At 53.8% G+C, this 20,966-nt stretch overlaps 2 protein-coding genes across 9 annotated transcripts in view; both read right to left on the bottom strand.

Annotated features, from left to right (window-relative positions):
• Nucleotides 1-662: 662 nt before the first annotated feature.
• HSP90AB1 (heat shock protein 90 alpha family class B member 1) lies at nucleotides 663-7,837 on the bottom strand. 2 transcript variants are annotated; one of them, XM_066315998.1, is made up of 12 exons: nucleotides 7,357-7,837; nucleotides 7,103-7,249; nucleotides 6,730-6,936; nucleotides 6,279-6,438; nucleotides 5,963-6,096; nucleotides 5,185-5,496; nucleotides 4,640-4,805; nucleotides 4,257-4,447; nucleotides 3,829-3,976; nucleotides 3,317-3,585; nucleotides 2,554-2,887; nucleotides 663-1,229 (listed from the first exon to the last, which is right to left on the bottom strand). In XM_066315998.1, exons 2-12 carry the CDS (start codon nucleotides 7,247-7,249, stop codon nucleotides 1,120-1,122), a joined length of 2,178 nt encoding a protein of 725 aa, XP_066172095.1. In that variant the 5' UTR covers nucleotides 7,357-7,837; the 3' UTR covers nucleotides 663-1,119. The 2 variants fall into 2 exon arrangements, 1 of the variants encoding a protein (XP_066172095.1); XR_010743267.1 differs by lacking the exon at nucleotides 663-1,229 and adding an exon at nucleotides 3,105-3,211 and having other exon boundaries at nucleotides 2,750-2,887; nucleotides 7,357-7,836.
• Nucleotides 7,838-9,724: 1,887 nt separating this feature from the next.
• The window catches only part of SLC29A1 (solute carrier family 29 member 1 (Augustine blood group)), a 33,284-nt gene continuing 22,042 nt past the window's right edge, over nucleotides 9,725-20,966 (bottom strand). For 4 of the 7 annotated variants that reach the window (XM_066316004.1, XM_066316006.1, XM_066316002.1 and 1 more), the window contains 12 exons: nucleotides 17,209-17,291; nucleotides 16,674-16,755; nucleotides 16,274-16,437; nucleotides 15,907-16,046; nucleotides 15,564-15,698; nucleotides 15,317-15,414; nucleotides 14,878-14,968; nucleotides 14,667-14,755; nucleotides 14,417-14,525; nucleotides 13,060-13,145; nucleotides 11,217-11,416; nucleotides 9,725-10,735 (listed from right to left, as the gene is read on the bottom strand). In XM_066316004.1, the coding sequence (XP_066172101.1) occupies nucleotides 10,624-10,735; nucleotides 11,217-11,416; nucleotides 13,060-13,145; nucleotides 14,417-14,525; nucleotides 14,667-14,755; nucleotides 14,878-14,968; nucleotides 15,317-15,414; nucleotides 15,564-15,698; nucleotides 15,907-16,046; nucleotides 16,274-16,437; nucleotides 16,674-16,755; nucleotides 17,209-17,237 (1,335 nt within the window). In that variant the 5' untranslated portion in view covers nucleotides 17,238-17,291 and the 3' untranslated portion in view covers nucleotides 9,725-10,623. Of the gene's footprint in view, nucleotides 10,736-11,216; nucleotides 11,417-13,059; nucleotides 13,146-14,416; nucleotides 14,526-14,666; nucleotides 14,756-14,877; nucleotides 14,969-15,316; nucleotides 15,415-15,563; nucleotides 15,699-15,906; nucleotides 16,047-16,273; nucleotides 16,438-16,673; nucleotides 16,756-16,858; nucleotides 17,039-17,208; nucleotides 17,292-18,963; nucleotides 19,532-20,306; nucleotides 20,570-20,658; nucleotides 20,857-20,966 lie in introns of those variants that run through there. The other 3 variants (XM_066316001.1, XM_066316003.1, XM_066315999.1) reach the window with 3 other exon arrangements.

The following is a 20,966-nucleotide window of genomic DNA, read 5'->3' as shown; positions in this document are numbered from 1 at the left end:
GGTGTCAGTTTTCTCTGACAAACCCCAAAGGCCATTGTGGCCCAGGGTGACAAACCTCACAGTGGGAGCTCAGGGCAAGGGGCAGCTCATTTAGAGGTGATGTCCCAGGCTTCTCATCTAGGACACAGATGCAAAGAAGCCAGACCAACACGCAACGGCTGTCAAAAAACAGAAAGGGCAGGCTGGAGGTGGGAGGAAAGGAGCTGAGTCTTTGGATCAAAAGCTGAAGAGAGGCAGCTTGACTACAGTCCTGAGCTGTCACTCTACACCCTGCTCCACACTGTAATGGAACAGGCAGATGGTTCCTGCCACTATCCTGCCCCAGAGGTGCTCAGATCAAACCAGCCAGCAGCAGCCCAGGCTCAGGCCCTGGCACAGCTCACCCAGCTGACCCAGACAGATTGGAAGTCTGCTTCCAGGCTGGAGGCCATGCAGCACTCCAGGTGGAAAACTACTGCTCATGGGAGATGACCCCACCTGCACAGCAGGTCATGTGTTCCTTCCATCCACTTCATCTTGCCAGGGCATGGAAGAAATAAGTATCACCTAAAGCAGGGCTCAGGAAAGCAGTCAGGGCACACAGGAGAGACCAGTGCCCTCAGGCACAGGCTGAGACATTTTCCTCAGTAGGGTAGGCATGAAACACAAGGGACCCCACCATGTAAATCATCAATTCTTTAATTCCAGTAGAACAAAAAAACAGAAAAATAATCAAACAAAATACATTATCCCGTCCTGGGGCTTCAGGGAGGCAGCAGTTTGGAGGAAGGGCTCTCCCACCCCAATGGAATAAGGACAATGTTTGATGCCTACTGGTAACATGGGACATTCCATGAGGGGGAGAGAGGGGAAGCCTGATGCCTCCTCACACCTCCACTCCCCATCAGCTGTTCCTACGCAAGCAGAAAGACACAGAACAGACAGGCCTCAGGCTACCTGAATCACTACTAACAAACAGGGAATCATGCCCTCCTGCACCCTGCCAAAAACAACCCCAACCAAACAGAGCAAAAGAATAGACACCACCAAGAAGTCAGTAGCAGCTGGTGGGAGCAGACTGTCTTGTAAGCAGACAGGAAGGAGCAGAGGTCTGGCAGGTGAAGGAAAAACCTCCCTCCTTTAGTCTACCTCTTCCATGCGGGATGTATCTTCCTCTCCCTCCAGAGGGGGGATTTCCTCAGGGACAGCTGCACTGGGCTCCTCTGCAGTCACCTCATCTTCATCAATGCCTGGAAGAGAGGAGGAAAGAATAGATAAGGCCTCCAAATGACACCTGATCTCAGATGTACAGCCTCTCCCAGAGTAAACCTGGCTCCTGCTCCCAGCTTGAGGAATGGGGCTATTAGCATCCAGTAGTTCACAGAATCATGGAGTATTCTGACTGGAAGGGACCCACAAGGATTACTATAGTCCAGCTCCTGGCTGTACACAGGACAGCCCCAAGAATCACATCGTGTGCCTCAGAGTGTTACCCAAACACTTCTTGACTGCTGGCAGGCTTGGTGCTGTGACCACTTTCCTGGGGAGTCTGTTCCTTGGCCAACCACTCTGGGTAAGAAACTTTTCCATAATATCCAGGCTGAACCCCTCTTGAGAAAGCTTCATGAGTTTCCTTCAGATCCTGTCACTGGTCACCAGCGAAAAGATATCAATGCAGGCCCCTCTGCTTCCCCTGGTGAGGAAGCTGTACACTGCAATGAGGTCACCCCTCAGTCTCCTTTCCTCCAGATTGGAAAATAATAAACGCAAGTCACCATTGTTACAAGTTATTCTCAACTCCACCACTAGTCCTGAATCAGTAGCATCTTCTCAGTAACATCAACACTAGTATATGGATATGCCATTAGAGTGCACTCCTTTAGCCAGTAGAGATTAACTACAAAAGACTTGTCACCCAGCATCACAAAACCTGGAGTTTGAGCCAGGAAAATGTGGTTTAAGCCATGAACATTTCTCTTAGAGAAGAACACAGTAAATCAAGTCAAGTCACAACTAAAGCAGTTTCAAGACTCCAGAGTTCATCAGTTTCCAATGCTGCATGCTACTGTTTCAGTATACTCTGAACAGAAAATTGTACTACCATACAGTCCCCCCTTACCTGCAACTTGACTTAGAGAAGACCCTACTCCTACTGGGACTAGACAGCACAGAGTTGTTAACTTAGCTGTGCCAAGCCACAGCACCTTCTGATTTACATTTTTAGCTAAGTAATGAATTTGGAGGAAAAGGCTATGTGCAAGCACAAGCTGTTTCACCAGATGGGTCACATAACCCATGACAGACTTCTCCCGTTTACTCTGAAGAAATAAAAAGCCTCAGCTTGTCATCTGAACATCCTGGTGGTGTGGAGTACAGGGCAGTCCACCCAGAGTCCTGAGCCCTCCTGAAGTACCTTGGGTTCCAGGTTTAAACTTTATCCTGGCCACCTTATGTACATAGCCACTTCAGCACATCATAGCAGCATGGCTCCCTTGCTGGCCCCCCCCTGCCCAAAGACACTAGCCTGACCAGTTATAACCTGCTTCAGACTTGTGAAGTTGCATGGATACTCACCAAGCCCGAGTTTGATCATCCTGTATATGCGGTTGGAGTGGGTCTGGGGATCCTCCAGGGAGAAACCAGAGGACAGCAGAGCAGTCTCAAAGAGCAGCACCACCAGATCTTTAACAGCTTTGTCGTTCTTGTCAGCATCAGCCTTCCGGCGAAGGGTTTCCACAATTGGGTGGTCAGGGTTGATCTCCAGGTGCTTCTTGGCCATCATGTAGCCCATGGTAGAGTTGTCCCGCAGTGCCTGAGCCTTCATGATGCGCTCCATGTTGGCTGTCCAGCCATAGGTGCTGGTGACGATGCAGCAGGGAGACGAGACCAACCGGTTTGAGACAGTGACCTGCCAACACAGCCAAGGGTTAGCTGAGCAAGGCCCCCATAAGCCCTGGACTGGGCCCAGCCACAGCACACTACAGCCCAAGTCTTTGCCCCTGGTTCACCTGAGGACACCCCAAAGCAAGCAGAGATGCTCCAAGCAGCTCCAGGACTGCTGCACAGACTAATTTGGACAGCTCAGCCAGCACTTAGAGCACCCACTGCATGTTTCCCACACTTACCCTCTCCCATCAATGCACGTAATTGGGTCAGTGCCCCTCGCCTGCAGCCTGGCTGCTTAGAGCAAGATGGTGCATGCTGGGACCTCCAGTCTCCTTTAGCCGCTCCTCTGCAGGAGATGAGAGGCATGCATTGAGCGGGGGCCCTCACCTGCAGCATGGAGGACCCAGCCCTCCTCCCTCTGGCCCAGGGCTAAGCTCCCTGCCCATCTCACCTTCTCCACCTTCTTGTCCAGGATTTCCTTCATAAGTTTGCAGAGGTTCTCAAACTTGGCTTTGCTCTCCTCCATCTTTTTTTTCTCTTCCTCATCCTCGGGCAGCTCCAGCCCCTCTTTGGTGACTGATACCAGGGTCTTGCCATCAAACTCCTTGAGCTGCTGCACGCAATATTCATCGATGGGCTCTGTCATGTACACCACCTCAAAGCCACGCTTCCGCACACGCTCCACAAAGGCTGAGTTAGCAACCTGCTCCTTACTCTCCCCTGTGTTTGTGGAGGGTAGAAATGAAACATCACCAAGACGTAAGAGCTGGTTACAGCAGGACAAACACCACCAGTCACTTGGGACCTCTAATATAAAACTGGCAGCAGCCAGGGTCCTAAGCCTGGTGGTCTTTCCCCAGCCCCCGGGAATGAGCTGTAATTCAGCAGGAAGTGTTTTAAATTACAGTTCATATACAGGTTACCTGCCTCTACCTTGCTAGGCTCAGAGGAGCTCTGTCTCACCTGTGATGTAGTAGATGCTCTTCTGGTTCTCCTTCATACGAGACACGTACTCAGAAAGTGAAGTCACCTCATCGCCTGACTGGGATGTGTGGTACCGCAGCAGCTCCGAAAGGCGCTTTCGGTTGGTGGAGTCCTCATGGATGCCCAACTGGGGGCAGAAGGGATGCATGAAGTCTCTAGGATACGACTTGCATGCACTTGGCCACCCCTGAGGCACAGCCATCTGCCCAGCTCCTGATCATTTGAGTGTTTGGCCTAGAGCAGCCAGAGGGGACAGACGCCCACAAAGGCGCTCCGAGGTATTCACAAGACCCACTCCCTTTATCCTAACATCCATGCAGAGAAGACACAGCATAGGAACAAGACTGCTCCTCAGGCAGATGGGTCATGGGCCCTTCCCTCCTTCAGGTAGAGGGTGTCCAACTCACCTTCAGATTCTTGGAAAAAGCCTCATAAAATTTCTTGTAATTCTCTTTGTCTTCTGCCAGCTCGGAAAAGAGCTCCAAGCATTTCTTCACAATGTTCTTGCGGATCACTTTGAGGATCTTGCTCTGCTGGAGCATCTCACGAGAAATGTTCAGAGGAAGGTCCTCTGAATCCACAACACCCCGGATGAAGTCTGCATAAGAAGAATGAAAACATGTCAGGTTAAGGATTCTGAGCTTCAACACAGAAAGAAAAATGCTAAAACACTGACTGCTGTGCACCCACACCAGGTAGCACCTCATCCAGTCCCTTTGGACTGGAAGTGGTACCACAGACTGCAGGGATCCCAGCTCTGCACTGGGAGGCTGAAGCAGGGGCCTCTTACTTAGGTATTCAGGAATGAGCTCGTCACAGCTGTCCATGATGAAGACCCGTCTCACATAGAGCTTAATGTTGTTCTTCTTCTTCTTGTTCTCAAAGAGGTCAAAAGGGGCACGGCGCGGGATGAAAAGCAGGGCCCTGAACTCCAGCTGCCCTTCCACAGAGAAGTGCTGTGGAAGCAGGGAAAAAAAAAAAATGTTGCTGGGGTGCTTCACTTCTCCTTTCTCCAGCTCCCAGAGTAGGGAGGCTCAACTAGCATCCAAGCAGCCTTGTGTTTCCTCCTGCTCAAACCCACTATCTCCTATGTGCCAAGGTTCTCTGGCATACAGCAGGCTTGGACAGAGAAGTCAGTCCCCACACCCTCCTGTCTTGCTTATAGACTGGTAGTACCAATCCTTCACCTGCATGGGAGTCACGGTGCAGATTGCTCCATCACCAAGTGGCCTGAGTGCTAAGTCCCACAGAGGCACAACCTTGTGGTGACTCTGGGTAAGGGCTGGAAAGGGGCCCTCTGCCTCCCCCTGGAAGGCAGGGTAGCCCAGCACCCACCTTGACAGCCAAGTGGTCCTCCCAGTCATTGGTGAGGCTCTTGTAGAACTCGCCATACTCCTCCTGGGTGATGTCATCAGGGTTGCGGGTCCAAATTGGTTTGGTCTTGTTCAGCTCCTCCTGGTCAATATATTTCTCCTTGATTTTCTTGGTCTTTTTCTTCTTGCCTTTGTCTCCCTCCTCCTCCTCATCAGAACCCACATCCTCAATTTTGGGTTTCTCTTCATCTTTGGACACTGACTCGTCGTCCTTCTCATCTTTTTCCTCCTCTGCTTCATCATCACTGATTTCTTTCTCACGTTCTTTCTCCAGCTGTGGAGAAAGAAACACACAATAGTCAGGTTTAGCCCCAAGTTACCGAAAAATCCTTTTGCTCCAGATGAGAAAAATGATGTCCTCCAAGGCCACAGAAATGCATCATCTGGAATTAAAGCCCTTAGAACCAGTTCTCGAAAGCCCCTCATCATGCAACCAAAAGTTGTGTCTGGAAAGAGACAAAGGCAGGAAACCATCCTTTTTCCATGGCTGATTTAAGATGATCTTTAGCTGCAGAGATCAAAGGCCTTTAGTGTGCATAGATTCCCACCTCCTTCACTTCCAGTAAGCCCCCAGCCTCAAATCACCTTTGGCCACAGAAGCTGAGAGCACCACTGCTCAGTACCCAGCAGCCAGGAACTACAGAAGGGATGGTACACTGGGCCTTTTCTGTGCTCCTCTTTCTAACACCACCCATCCCTGCCTCCAGCTTTCCAGTTGGTCCCCACAGTCCCTTCCTTACGTAGAGTGTGATGGGGTAGCCAATAAACTGGGAGTGCTTCTTCACCACCTCTTTCACACGACGCTCCTCCAAGTACTCACTCTGGTCCTCCTTCAAGTACAGAATCACTTTGGTGCCACGGCCAATGGGCTCACCTGCAGCGTGGAGACAGAAACCTTAGCATTTCAGGGCAGAGAGCAAGAGTGACCAGCTCCTCAAATTACATGATACGCAGCACTAACCAGTGTGACTGACAGTGCCACACAGCTCTAGGGAGCACCAGCAAAAGGGGTGCTGGTGGCAGGAAAACGTGTTTGGTTTTCTGTACAATACGCACCATGGTCAGTTCGGACAGTGAACGAGCCCCCAGCTGATGACTCCCAAGCATACTGCTCATCATCATTGTGCTTGGTAATGACAACCACCTTCTCAGCCACCAGGTAGGCGGAATAGAAACCCACACCGAACTGCCCAATCATGGAGATGTCTGCGCCAGCCTGTGAAAGCAGAGAGTGACTGCTAACACCAGTGAGGAGATAGAAAATGTCTGTGACTGATTCACAGCAGCAAAGAACTGGGTCAAGTACACAGAGAAAAACATGCAAGTGCCAACAGGCACCCCGCTCTATTCTCAACTCCTCCCTGGTGTTGGAAAGGTGAGGGAAGCACACTTGTGTAGGCCAATGCTTCCTATGGCAAACAAGGCAGCTGGGCCCTTTTATCACTTATTTATTATTATTTGTACGTTCAGTGACCCCAGGGAACACATGCAGCCAAAGGCAACCCACCTGCAGGGCTTCCATGAATGCTTTCGTCCCAGATTTGGCAATGGTGCCCAGGTTGTTGATGAGGTCTGCTTTTGTCATCCCAATGCCTGTGTCCACCAGGGTCAATGTGCGGTCCCGGGGATTGGGCATGATGTCAATTTTCAGGTCTTTCCCACTGTCCAGCTTTGAGGGGTCGGTCAGGCTCTCATAACGGATCTTATCCAGGGCCTGGGGAAGAGAGGGATGCTCGACACGGCCTCCTTACTCGACAGCCTCCTCCGTCCCTCCCCTGCACAAGCCTTCCCAGAGAGCCAGAATCGGCATCCCCGGAAGGACACCAGCCCGACCCCAAGCCGCGCGGCAGAGGAAGGAGCCCACTCCCGCCCGGGCTCACGTCGGAGGCGTTGGAGATGAGCTCCCGCAGGAAAATCTCCTTATTGGAATAGAAGGTGTTGATAATGAGCGACATGAGCTGGGCGATCTCCGCCTGGAAGGCGAAGGTCTCCGCATCCTCCTCCTCATGCTGCACTTTCTCGGGCATCTACAAGGCAAACAGACGCCAATTTTCAGCGCATTTTCAGGGCATGAGAACCAGGGAGGGGGCGGTGGGGGCATCAGGCCCAGCGCCATCCCCCGTCTTGCCCCTACCGTCTCAGACGTGAGGGACCGGCGAAAGAACTACACAGCGCAGCGGCCGCCTTTTATAGGCACAGATTCGGGAGAGAGCCTCACGGCACATTGTATCCTTCCGCCTTAAAGGAGTCTCAGCCAGCGAACCACAGATGGATGGTGTAGGGGAGGCATCGGCATTGCCGCTTAGCGGCGGCCATGGCCATGGCGGGGGCGGGAGTGTAATGAATGCTCGGGTGCATGCTGCTTCTGTGCGGTCGGCAGTCGCGGCTCCCCGCCGCGATGCAGGGAGTGCCGCACAGCCGGGGCCTCCGAGCGCCACGGCGAGGGGCGGCGGGGAGCCCCAGCGAGGAACTCTCTCCGGTCGCGGAGGAATACAACTACGGGTAGAGAGTCACTTCCAGAGTATTCCACAGAGGTTACGGCCGCGCCTCTTCGGCTCTATGGCAGGGCCAGTGAGCGGGGAATCTGCAGTGCCCCAGCTTCATCCTGCAGCTCCCCCCGAGGCCGACAGCCGCGTAGCTGTCCCGGCCTGAGGCTGCGGGTAACGCAGCACAGCGAGGAGGAGGCGGGGACAGAAGATGTCGGGGCCGGAGTGTGTAGCAGGCCCGTGTCGCCGTTGCAAAACAGTGTGTGGAGACGTTGTCTTTTCAGTGTCCAAGAGACATAATAATATAAATCAATCTTAAGCCTTACCATTACAGTATCTGCAGTACTCTGTCCACTTCTGAGCTCCTCTGCTCAAGAGAGACATGGAGGCCCTGGAGCCAGTCTAGTGGAGGGTAAAAAAGATGATTAAGGGACAGGAACATGTATCTCTCTTCAGAGAAAAGGATGAGGGATCTGGGCCTATTCAGCCTCGAGGTGACTGAAAGGGGAGCTCATCAATGTCTGTAAGTATCTCAGAGAAGGATGTTGAGGATAGAGCCAGGCTCTGCTCGGTGCTGCCAAGCAGTAGGACAAGAGGCAGAGGCCAGAAACTGATGTACAGGAAATTCCACCTGAATATTAGGAAGAACTTCTTTACTGTGTGGGTGACCTAGCACTGGAACGTGTTGCGCACGGAGATTGTGGAGGTTCCATCACTGGAGATGCTCAAGAACTGTCTGGACTCAAGCCTGTGCCATGTGATCTGGGGTGACCTTGCGTGAGCAGCGAGGTTGGGCCGGGTGACCCACTGTGATCCCTCCCAGCCTGATTCGTTCTGTAATTCTGTGTCGAAGCTGTGGGTACAAAAGCCCTGACCAGCAAAGGAGGCTGGAAGTGGGATGAGGGGACCCGAGCTCCCACATGGGATTTGGTGCCTGGTGGTGCAAAGAGGTGACGGCTGTGAATGATGTGGGACAGAGGGTGGGGGATTCCCGCTGGCAGGCTGGTGTAGTTCACCCCAAGAGCAGGAGGTGGCACTCTGGCTGTTCCCAGGCACAACGAAAGCTCTCAGGTGCTGTTCCCAGGCCACCTCAAAATGTGAAGATGCATCTAGATGCTCTTCATCAGAGGTGTTGGTGGTCCTTTGGTGTACCTCGAGTGCAGCATCCCTGGGATGCTGGTGGTTGAGAGGCTGGCCATGAATTTGCCACATGCACTCACAGCTCAGAAAGACAGTGATGTCCTGGGTTGCATCCAAAGCAGCACAGCCAGCAGGGCAAGGGACAGTTTTCTGCACCTCTACTGTGCTCTGGTGAGAGCCCACCTGCAGTGCTGCATCCAGTTCTGGGGTCCCCAGCACAGGAAGGACATGAACCTGCTGGAGATTTTCCACAGGAGGAACACCAACTTGATCAGAGGGATAGAGCTCCTCTCCCACAAGGGAAGTCTGAGAGAATTTGGATTGTTCAGCCTGGAGAAGGCTTTGGTGTGACCTAATTGTGGCCTTTCAGTACCTGAAGGGGACCTACAATGAAGATGGACAAGGGACAAAGAGTATGTACTTACAGGACAAGGGGGAATGGTTTCAAACAGAGGGAAGGTTTAGAAATTGGGCAAGAAATTTATTTCTCTGAGGGTGGTGAGGCACTGGAATGGGTTGCCCAGAGAAGCTGTGAATGCCCCATCCATCAAAGTCTTCAAGGCCAGGCTGGATGGAGCCACAAGTAACCTGGTGTAGTGGAAGTTGTTGTGGCCCATGCCAGGACGTCTGGAACTGAATCATCTTCTAGGCCCCTTGCAAGCTGAACCATTCTGATTTTATAGTTCTGCCATCCTCTTCTCACACTGGCTGTGTCCTCAGAGCTGGGCCTGACTGTGCAGGGGATGCACACACCATTTCCACATCTGACACTGGTTACAGGGTGCCAAGGAAACGCCAATGCCTTCTCACTTCAACCCTTGACCCTCCACAGCCCCTCTCCCCTGTGGTGACAGAGACAAAAACACATACCCAAAGGAGCATTTTGTTCTTTTTATAGAAAATGGCAACTGTATAGACACATTTACACGACAAGGGAAGGGACAGCCAAGGGAAACATGAGGCCTTCCCTTGTAGCACAGGTGGGTAGAGAAGGCAGCTCTGTGGGAAAGGAGTTGCTGCCTCTCCTCTTGTAGCCCACAGTGGAACCTCCTGTCACACAATCAGGAGGCTGAAAAAAAACAATGTCAGAATCACCAAAAAAAAAAAAAAAAAAAAAAGGGAACAGAGGCAAGGAGAGGAGAAGGTGGGGTGTGGAGACCTTCCTCAGCCTAGCCACAGTGTGGCTCTTTCTGTGGCTGGGCCACAGATGTCTACACTCATGGGATACCGCTGGGTAGGAGGATGTGCGTCTAGCAGAGAGCAGGGATGGCGAGGCTGGCTGGGGCTCTCCTCCCCGTTCACAAGTCTTACCAGCAGGAAGAGGGGTGTGGGATATTTCCAGGCCCCCTAGAAGGAGAAGAGAGAATCTCCTAGGTGCTTTGGAGACAAGGGGAAGAGAAGGAGTAACACTGGTTACCAGCTTTTCACTCTGTCAGAGAGAAAGAGGCTGAAAATGGCTTTTGGCCTTGAGCCAGGGAAGTTATGCCACATGGGAGGCAGCTGGACCTCTTGGAGTTCTCGGGGGTCTTACAACACACACAGCATGGGGAAGGAGAAGGCACATAGGCCTGAAGGCATCACACAGCCGAGTGTGGCAGGAACCAGGTCAACCCTGCAGGGGTGGAACCGCCCCTGGGTGTAATGTCTGCTGTGGCAGTGTGATTTGGCAGGGACAGGTGTGAGGTGTTATTTCCCCACAGTGCTGAGGTGTCCAGGGCCTCAGTGGAGGATGCAGAGCCATCTCTTGGTGTCCCTGCACCCTCTGTGTGCTTCTGCTAGATGAGAATTCGGACCAGAAAGGAGACAGCAGCTCCTAGGGCCAAACCCAGTGACAGGAAAAACGCCATGACAGCTCCAGCTGTCTCTGCTTCGTGCGCCAGCACTTTCCTAGGGGAGAAACAGGTGTCAGATCCATGCTTAGGATGCACATCCAGTGCCCTGCTGTTCAGTGGAGCTGGGTGGCTTGTCTGCAGTCCAGGAACGGCAAGAAGAAATCCCCCTTGGCTGCTAGAGCTGGCAGAACTCCCAAGGCTCCACACTGTGGGCTCATAAAATGCATCAGGCAGGCCACCCTGAGGCTCCCAGCACCCTCTCTGTCCCCTGCAGGGCTCCTTGTGCTGCCTGTGCTGGGCAGGCTGCTCACCCTGCTGTGGGTGCTGTGCCATGCTTTGCTCCCCTCCAGATCCCTGCTCCATCCAACCCCTTCCCCTGTGTGGCAGGTGGGGAAAATGAAGAGCCCAAATAGCTTCCTCATCCCTTGGATATCGAGGCACAAGCCTGGGAGATGGGACACTGTGGGTAGTGACAATTCCAGGGCTGGCATCTGAGGGCATAACCAAACCTTCCCTTGTCCCCAGCTGGCACTCACTTTGGCCCGAAGCACATGCAAAGGCTGGCCAGGTAGCCATTGGAGATGGAGAAGAAGATCATGAAGACGATGTACCAGGCGTCATGAGAGAACACAACAGGCAGGTAGTAACGGGGTTTCACATTACACAGCATGAAAAGAGGGACAAAGATGACACGGAGGACCACCATCACTGGCAGGAGGCAGCTGTCCTTCCCGGGCTGGGAGAAAAACACAGATCACTGAGTAGCTGAGAACTGGACATTGGCATCCTGGCAGGGGCTCTATAGAGGCTATCCCTGCTGCACCAGGGCTGTGGAGGAGCCACAGAGGTGGAAAAGCTGCTGTGAGACTTTCTCAGCCACAACAAATCTCAGCATCACCACCTGCAGTCATAAGTAGGTTCTAAGTCTAAAAGCCCTGTTGCAGGTGACTTGAAGCAGCACTAGAGCCAAAATACTGAGCTGGGCCTGCGGGCAACTGTTAAGCCCTTGCTGGCTACAGGCAGGCAGGAGATCTTTGTGCACGCTCATGCAGTGAGCCAGTGTGCAGAACAAGGGCAGTTGAGGTAAATCCCCTCTGGTACCTCAGCGCCTGCAAACTGGGCTTTAGCCAGCACTTCAGTGTCCTACGCCATCCCTCAGCCAAGCAGGGCAAGATCCAGCAATCTGGGAAAGGGATTATGCTGGGGCTGTTTTGGAATGTGCTGGGAAAAGCATGGACTGAGTTACAATCTCCTTGGATCTTAACAGAGTTCCTAAGCAACTAAGGCTGGGACAAAGAAGGCGGTAACATCCCCCTGTGTTGTTCCTGCAGCTGTGACTGAGGCAGCCCCTGGAACAAGATGGGCCTTGTCCCCTCTGGGAGGTGCCAGGTTCACTGGTCTGAGGTGAGGAGAGATCCACAGCTGCCTTGGGAGGTGCTGGGCTGGCGTTGCCACAGGAAACTCCGGGAACACAGGAGGAAACTGAGGTTAGGCCAGCTGCCATGTCTGTGGGGCAAACTGGAGACAGCATCTGCTTCTCCTGCTTGAGGAGAAAAAGCAAGCGGGGCCCCAACCAGGGAAATGTGGCCCAAACCACATGCAGTCAGACTTTCCACACAGCCTTGTTTTGGAAATTTCTCCTGCTGGGTCATCCCACCATGGAGGCTGTAGCCTGGACACCAGGCAAGGCGGCTCATGGCCAAGACCAAAGGCAACAAGCAGTGATGGCCAGGGGAGAAGCAGCTCCAGGCCGTGGGGAAGGCAGGCCCAGGCAGACCCCATGCAGCACGTGGTCCTGAGAAGCTTCTCTAAACAAACAGCCTGAACAATGCAGGGGGAAACAGCACTTGGGGGGTGGGTGAAGGGGCAGGAAGAGACCCAGACAGGACAGCCCCTTTCCATGCCCATCCTGGGGAGATGAGAGCAAGGGGATGTGGCAGGGGACAATTTGTGACTCACATGGCATGGCCCTGCCCTACTCTCAGGACAACGGTCTGAAGCAGCTGCGTCCTGTGCCAAGGCCAGATGGGGCCTGGCAGAGGACACAGCTGCCCTTTATTTTGGGCTGCCCTGTCTTTCACCCTCTTTCCCTGTCACCATCCTGTCTCATCGTTTGCATAGCTGGAGTGAAGGTTTGTTTACAGAGGCTGAAATGCAGGAGGCAGCTTTATCCAAGCCATGTTGAAAAAGAGGTGGGAGGACAGAACAACACTGTGGTTGTCGGCTCTGACCCATAAATCTCCACTTAGAATTTAAAGCAGGAGGTAGCTCTGCACCTCCTTCCTGCTCCAAGCCATGGAAGGCAGCCTCAGTGAGAGCCGTGGCTGAGGGACCTAGGGATGGACACTGCCTGGCATTTGTTCCCTCCTCCATACTTACCCATGTGAAGAGGGCAGTGAGACTCCGACCTGTCCAGTCAAAGACGTTAAAGAGCAGGAAGCAGGAGACAGGAATGAAGTAGAGACCTGAAGAAGGGGATGGTCAGTGGCAAGCCCAATGTGCCCCAGCCCCTCATACCCACTGCATGGAGACTGACTGTCTTCCAGGTCTAGGTCCTACCAGTTTCCCACTAAAGCCTAGAATGGTCTCCCAGCCAAGCTGGTGTCTACATCCAAACCATCAGGCACAGTGGTTCCCTCTTGCCTTCCAGCATTCTGTATTAAGTTTGTGTGGCAAGGTTTTGGTAGCAGGGTGGGAGCCAGGCCTGGCTTCTGAGAGAAGCTGCTAGAAGCACCCCTAAGTCTGACAGAGCCAATGTCAGATGACTCCAAGACAGACCCACCACTGGCCAAGGCCATCAGTGACAATGGTAGGGCCTGTGGGATGACATATTAAAAAGGGGGGAAAAATCTCAACATGTGCAATTGCACCGAGAGAGGGAAGTGAGAATATGTGACAGAAACAGCTTTGCAGATACCAAGGCCAGGGGAAAAGAAGGGGAAGAAGATGTTCCAGATGTCAGAGCAAAAATTCCCCTGCAGCCTGTGGTGAAGACCAAGGTGAAGCAGGCTGTCCCCTTGCAGCCCAAAGAGGTCCACAGTGAGTCAGTATCCACCACTCTACTCTGAAGCAGGTTTGCTGGCAGGACTTGTGACCCTGCAGGGGACCCATGCTGGAACAGTGTTCCTGAAAGGACTGTGTCCCATGGAAGGGACCCAGGCTGAAACAGTTCATGAAGAACTGCAGCCCATGAGAAGCACTCATACTGGACTTCAATGAGGACGGTCTCCCATAGGCTGGTCCCCATGTTGGAGGAGGGGAAGAGTGGGAGGTGTCCTCCCTCTGAGAAGGAAGCAGGTGGCAGAGGAAATGTGTGATGAACTGACTGCAACCCTCATTCCCTGTCCCCCTGCACTGCTGCAGAGGGAGGAGATGAAGAAATCATAAATAAACTTAAGCCTGGGAGGAAGGGAAGGGAGAGTGGAAGGTGTTTCAAGATTCCATTTTTATTTCTCATTATACTACTCTGATTTGATTGGTAAATAAATTAAATTAATTTTCCCCAAGTTGAGTATGTTTTGCCTGTGACAGTAATTGCTGAGTGATCTCTCGCTGTTCTTATCTTGAACCAAAAGCCTTTTGTCATGTTTTCTCTCCTCTGTCCAGCTGGAGTGGCACTGGTGAGCACCTGGCATCCACACAGGGCTACCCCACCACACATGCCTTTAAGCCCCTTTCTCCCATTTACCTTGTTCTCCGCTTTTTCCTACCTCAACCCTATTCGTGGCACACTTACCCCATTTGTTTCCCTCTCCGAGGACAGTGGACACTTTAGCTGTGATGGCAGGAAAGACGCCGATGGTGACAGTGAAGACGAAGCAGACAGAGAGAGCCAAGACCCAGAGCTAGGCATATGAAAGAAAAATGCTGGTACCAAACACAGGGCAAGAGACCAGTGCAGGGCTGGTCTCCTCTGCCCATGCTCTCCTACACCTGTGCCCTCCTGAAAGTAAGGGCAGGACAAGGATTGCTGGCAACTCACAGACCTTCTTAAAAATAGCAATGACAGAGGGCTGCTCATCAGGGTTGTGGATAGGGATGATCTTTGAGTTATTCTGCTCCATCCCATTCTCATCTGCAGGGAGAGACACAAGTAGGGCATTGCAGACCCCAGAAAGCTGAGATCTAATTCAGTTCTTCTATCTCGTTCTTTCTTTAAGCTCTTTCCCTTTTCTCTTCCTCCTCTCAGCTCCTCACCTTTCTTAATGAGGTCTCTCTTGGTCTCCAGCTCTGCATTGTACACACGGTACTCTGTCTTGTCCTTCATGGAGTAGTATCGGAAGAAATCCTGCAGAGAGACAGCAGGGAGGACTCGTTCATGTGTGCAGAAAGAAGGCTGCCAGGGGCTGTGTGACAGCATCAGACAGGGGCAATATGGGCCAAGTATTCCTTCGATATGTCTGATATTGATGCTTTCCTGTTAATTCAAGGACTCAGATACCCCAACTATACTGGGGTATCTGTGGTGGGAAGTATCCCAGAGTGCTCCTTTGGGACACAGGAGAGCCTGCCCTGACACAAGATGTGAAGGCTGGCAGGAGCCAAGGCTGGGCTGCTAGTGGGCCACAGTTCTTGTGCTGGGATGTGCAAAGGTCCCATGTCCCCAAGCCCTTCCCTACGAGGACAACAGTCTCACCATGTGAGGCAGGACTACGTAGGAGACGATTGCCAGCACGATTGTCACACAGGCCGTGGTGAAGTAACCGATGAAGCTCTCGGGTTGCTGGGCACCAACTGAGAGCACAGGAAGGGAGAGGAAAGGAAGATGACAGCTGAGAGGAGCAAGGCACTGCTGCCATCTCCCACACAACATGACCTCGGCAGATGCTGTGACAGCAGTGGTCTGGGAAGGCCCTATCACCTGCAAGGCAGGGATTACTCACTGGCAATACTGAAGATCATTGCCAAAGCGGCGAAGGTGCCTGCCAAACCCTGCCCACTCATGATGGGGGCTGTGTAGCTGGCAGGCAGGAGTCCTGCCAGCCCAAACAGGCTGCTCTGGAGAATGGCGCCGAAGGCTGCAACGGGGAAAGATGAGCAGAAGTGAAAAAACCAAAGGCAAGGATGGATTGCACCTCTGAAGGGAGCCAAGGCCCCTGCCCGGTGAAGCAAGGCAAGTCCTCCTCCCCCTTGGCTCTCCCACAGCGAGGTTCATGTTTTTCTCCCAGAGGGATCAGCCCTAGCCATGGGGCTGTGTCCCTCTCCTTCCCCCGCTGCTTCACTCACAGTTGATGAAGACAATGCTGATCATAGTAAAGACGAAGAAGGGAAGAGGCTCCATGGGGATTTTCACCATGATTGCAGTGACTAAAAACACCAGGCCAATGGCCACCAGGCTGCCTGAGATGCGGATCTGCTGGGGAATCCTACAAAAGAGGGTCTTAGTGAGGAAAACCCAATCCCTTAAAAACCTGGGGCTGGGACCAAGCTCTAACTGTAGGAATCCCAGCCAAACCCTGCGACAGGAGACTGATGGTTTGCCTTTGACTTGACCAAACAGGCTGTAGCCTGGCTCAGTGCTGGGACAGGAGAACAGGCCAGGGCTGGGCGACCCTATAGGGGCTGGCAGGGGCAAGGACAGAGCAAGGCTCACCGCTGGTGGATGAAAGAGTTGAGGCAGGTGAAGATAAGGAGGGGCACCATGGCGCAGAGAGTCATGAAGTTGTCAAACACGGACTGCAGGTAGGAGGTGGCCTCACTGGTCTGATTCCCAACATGGCTTGTCTCCTCTGGGTCCTTAAGGCGATCGATGAAATACTGCAGAGGAAGGAGCCTGGTGGGGCTGAGATTCTGTGAGGCCTTCCAAGGCCATCCTTATTCTTTGTCCAGACCCATGCCCATCCCTCCTGCTGCCTCAGTGCCACTTGTCATACCCAGGTTACACATGCTTGTGGTCCTCTGCATGCTGTGCCATGTTGCCACACCTACACCATGGTCCCTAGACTTGACAGGACAATTACTGTCACGGACAGTAGTGGGAGGGAAGCCCTCACCTGCCTGGCGGTCATGAAGAAATTCCATGGCAGCAGCGTTCCCAGGCCGAGGATGAAAAAGATCAGCCAGACAGCCTTGTACCTGTGAAGGGGACAGAGTGGTTTGGAGGGGAAGCTGGGTATTGCATCTGACCGTCCCTGTGGTGAGAGACACCAGACAATATTTATTGCCCTGCCCCACAGACCATGCTACCCTGTGCTGCCAGAGATGTGACACTGCAGAGGGGCTGTGGGAGGCCCTCCCCAGGAGGCTACGAAGGCAGAGAGAGGCTGGCTGCTCTTCAGCATGTGGCACCCAGACACACAGCATCCATCACCAGATCTGGGAGGGTGTTAGGCTCCCCAAGTGCATTTACAGGGGACTGTTTACAGTTTACAGCCCATTTGCTATGGAAAAGCTGAGAAAGAAGGGACAGCCTGGTAGTCCAGTTAACATGCAGGAGAGGGGGTCCCCTGGATGCTGGGTCCCCCTGTCCTCCCTCCCCTCCTGGTATCCTGGATGTGCCCCCACAGCTACATCAGAACCTGTCATTACCTATCTTGGGGCCCGTCTCTTGCTGTCATCTTGTGTGGCAAGAGTCAGCACAGGTCCCAGCAAGTCTTATGGCTGCTCTCCGTCTGGAAAGGAGAAGAGTTTATGGGAAACAGAAGAGAAACAGAAGAGTTTATGGGAAAGTGAGAGACATGAGCCAGGCAGGGGCAACACTGGTTTTAACCCCAACCCATGCTGCCAGTAAGTGTTCCACAGTACTGAGAGTCAAACCAACCCACAAAATGATGAGAGGACAGTGCAGGATTTTTGGAAACCTGCAGCTCAGAGTCCTTAAGCCAAGGTGTTGTGACACACAGCTTAATTCTGCTGGCTGGGCACAGCAAACCTTCCCTCTGAAAGGAAACTGCTTTCCCGAGATACCCAGGCTGCTCATGCTGGCTGCCCAGCTGCTTGCAGCAGGCTCTTAAGGGATTTGTGAGCCTGCAGCTCTCTGTCCCCAATCCTGGGGCTGTGAGTGAACCATGTGCGCAGTGGGCTGTGCCTGCCCCGCCTGCCCTCCCCAGCTCCCTCCAACGCCCGGGGCTCGCTTGGGGCTCAGTGGCACAAAAGACGCATTTAATTCAGCAGCCTGTCCGGCCAGAACCAGCAAATATCCCGTTTTCAGTTCCACTTCCCTGGGGCTCTCACAGCCCTTTCTTGGGTCACCTTGAAAAGTCAAGGGCGTCCCTGGCACTGCTGTCCCCTCCCGGTCACCCACCGCTCCTTTTTCTCCCGTCATCACCTGCCCAGGGGCTGCACCGCTCCGGCATCGCTCTGAGAGGCCCAGAGAGGTGGCCCCCAGAGCCCCGAGTAGAGACTTTCCCTCCCCGGTCACCCCCTCTTCCCGGGGCAGAGTGGGATTAGCCGCCAGGAGAGACCGCAGGCCTGCCTTGTCCTTTTCCAGTCCGGGCGGCACAGCATGGGGTGCTCCGGCACTTCTCCCAGGGCTTCACCTGCAGCGGGGCTGCCGGCGCCGTGTCCCCGGCCCCCCTGGGACATGCCCCGCGGATGCCTGCTCCAGTGCCGCCTGCAGCATCCCTGCCGGCGCCCTGCCAGGTAGGGCGGAGGAGGAGGAGGAAGAGCAGGCAGCAGCATGCTGGGATCTGTAGTCCCTGCCAGCCCCGGCACGCACTGAAGGCAGCGCAGCCCGTTCCTGGCGCAGGTGCCTGGGCACAGCTCACCTCCTCCTCCTCCGGTAGGATCCTGCAGGCTGGGGAGCCGGAGCTACAATGGAGCCGAAACATAGCCACTAGGATGTGGAGAGGGATTTTGGAAGCCCCTTGGACCGCTTGGGAAAGACAGAGCAGGACAACAGTATGCCTGCAAAGAATCGAGGGCTCTGCCAACCCGGCAGGTGCCACCCTGTTGATGTCGGAGCCATCTGCAGCACCGCTCCCCTGCCTTCCCTTGTGAGCCATCCGGGCTTCCAGAGAAAACATCCCAAAATCCCCTCTTGGCAGCCTGCCAGTGGCTCTGAGGGGAGGAGATATCCTGACCCGAGATTAGCAGAGGGATCTGCAAACACAACTGCTATCCCCTGGCACATAGGAAACCCCAACGGGGCGAATGACTGCTTGTCTCCAAGCAAATAATCTCAACCCAAAATAAGCAAGAGAACCTCACCTTCCCCCGTGGGTCCCCAGCAAGCCCTCAACAGGCTTCCCCTTGCCAGCCAAGCCACTGATCCCCCTTCCAGCCCCCACCAGGTCATATTGCTGTCCCTAGAAATAGAGACAGGGACTGACGCCAGAGACATACCTGGGAGAGAGGACAGAGCCAGGGTGAGCCTGTGTTCAGAGTATTTGAAGGCAGTGTCCCCCGGCTTCCACACCCCCTGCCCTTGGGGGTGAGTGGCGGGCCCTGGCTCAAGTCACGGGGGCTGGAGCTCTGTGGGTCTAGCGGCGCCCGCGCAGGACAAGGGGTATCAGGTACCAGCTGGCACACAGCCCAGGTCCTGCTGCCCAACCATCCAGAGAAGGGAGGAACAGAAGAGTGCTGAGGAATAGATGGCAGGAGCCAGGGGTGTTGGGGAGGAGGCAGGGGGGGTCGGAGTAGGACTCCGGGGGCGGTGGGGCAGGGCGCTCCACCATGCTGCTTTCCCATCGCCTCCTCCTTCCGTGTGGAGTGCCCGCATCCCCGCATCCGTGTCAGCAGCCCAGCCTCCTTGGCAGGCACTGCCCGGCCGCAGTCTCCTGCCTGCTCTGTTTGTTTTGTGTCTCACTTCGCTAAATGCCTCCTAATTTCTTCCACAAAGAGACAGTGCCTGCCAAGGGCAGCAGTCATTAGAGCAGGAGACACTTCCAGCTGCTGGCTGTTAAAAAGAACCCTACAACAAACAGAAAAGGTTACAAGAAGCAACAGCAGCAAAAGGTGGCCACCCTGCTCCCACCTGGGGAGGTGCCCTACCCGATGGGAACAGATAGGAACAGATGATGCTTTTCCAGCTGGCACAGCACAGCTCCAACCTCGCCCCACAGGAGTCTGCTGGTGTTTAGCCCAGCCACCAGCTTGGTGGCTGCACATCCTGAGGGACACAGAAAAGGAGGAGCGATGTGGGGCCTTGGCCTAAGGACATCCCTTTTGTTCCTGGGCATAGAGCAGTCTGTCTTAACCCCATGGAAGTGATGTGTAAGCAGAAGAAGCAAGATCACAAAGAGTGAGCTTTACAAACCATAAGCTAGAACATTTGAGCAGGTACAAACAAGAGATGGCAAAATTTTAATTGCTCATTCATGACACACAAAGGCTGTGACAGCTGCTAAGTGACACCCTCGGTGGCCATGTGCTGCCCCGTGGCCAACCAAGCCCTGGGAGCTGTTGGCAGGGCCAGCTGTCACCAAAACTGCCTAACCTCTGCAGAAAAACCCGCACTGCAGGACAGCCACACCTGCAGGCAGCCGTTTGTCACCTGGCTTTGAACGCTTCCTTACCTCTCCCTTTCCACACATCGCCTTTTCCTCTGCTCCTGCTGCCTTTGCCAAGGGTGAGCACAGTGCATGCTTAGTTCCTCACTCGAGCCATTCCCTGGTGCCATGTAGGCATGCTATGGCACCATGGAATTATACCCAGAAACACCGGCTTTTTAAAGAAAAGCTGCTTACACCACACCAAGTGTAGAAGTGTCCTGGGAGTCCATAGCCAAGGCAGCAGATTCACTGGCAAGCACCTCGTGCCCTCCTGACACCACTTGTCACGGGATCACTTTGCAGAGATAATGTCAGTACTTCCTCCAAGCATGGCCAAGATGGGACAGGACCAATTGCCTCACCAGCCTTTCGCCCCATCCCCTATGTCTGCTTGCCCACTGGGAGACACCAGAGTTCTCCTGTCAGGAAGGCTGACCCAGGAGCCTCTCAAGGTTTACCTGCAGGCACAGAACAAGCCCAGCACAGGTATGCAAGTCACATGAAACCTTGGTGGCCATGACTCAGCTGGAAGATAGGAAACACTTACGAGACCGCCCGTTTCGTGAGATTTCATATGCGTGCCTGAACTCTGACCATGCTGCTTGCGGATCTTTCTGCCTTGAGCCGAGTGCAGGGAATTCCACCTCCTCCAGTCACCAGCTTGAGGACGCCCGCTTGTATTTCACAAGACAGATGAGTGTGCACAGTTGTGCACCACTGCCGTGGTGCTGAGACAAAAACAAGCCTCCCCAAAACAAGGGTAAACAGGTGCCTTGTCAAAGTCAGAGTCAAAGCAGAGGCTGGTCCAGCTCAAAGGCTGGTCTCCATCAGAGGGCAAAAGCAGATGCTAAGGAA

This window comes from Sylvia atricapilla, chromosome 3 (assembly GCF_009819655.1).
Source record: "Sylvia atricapilla isolate bSylAtr1 chromosome 3, bSylAtr1.pri, whole genome shotgun sequence".
In the NCBI taxonomy this organism is placed as follows: Eukaryota; Metazoa; Chordata; class Aves; order Passeriformes; family Sylviidae; genus Sylvia; species Sylvia atricapilla.
This window is presented reverse-complemented; position numbering and strand designations above follow the sequence as displayed.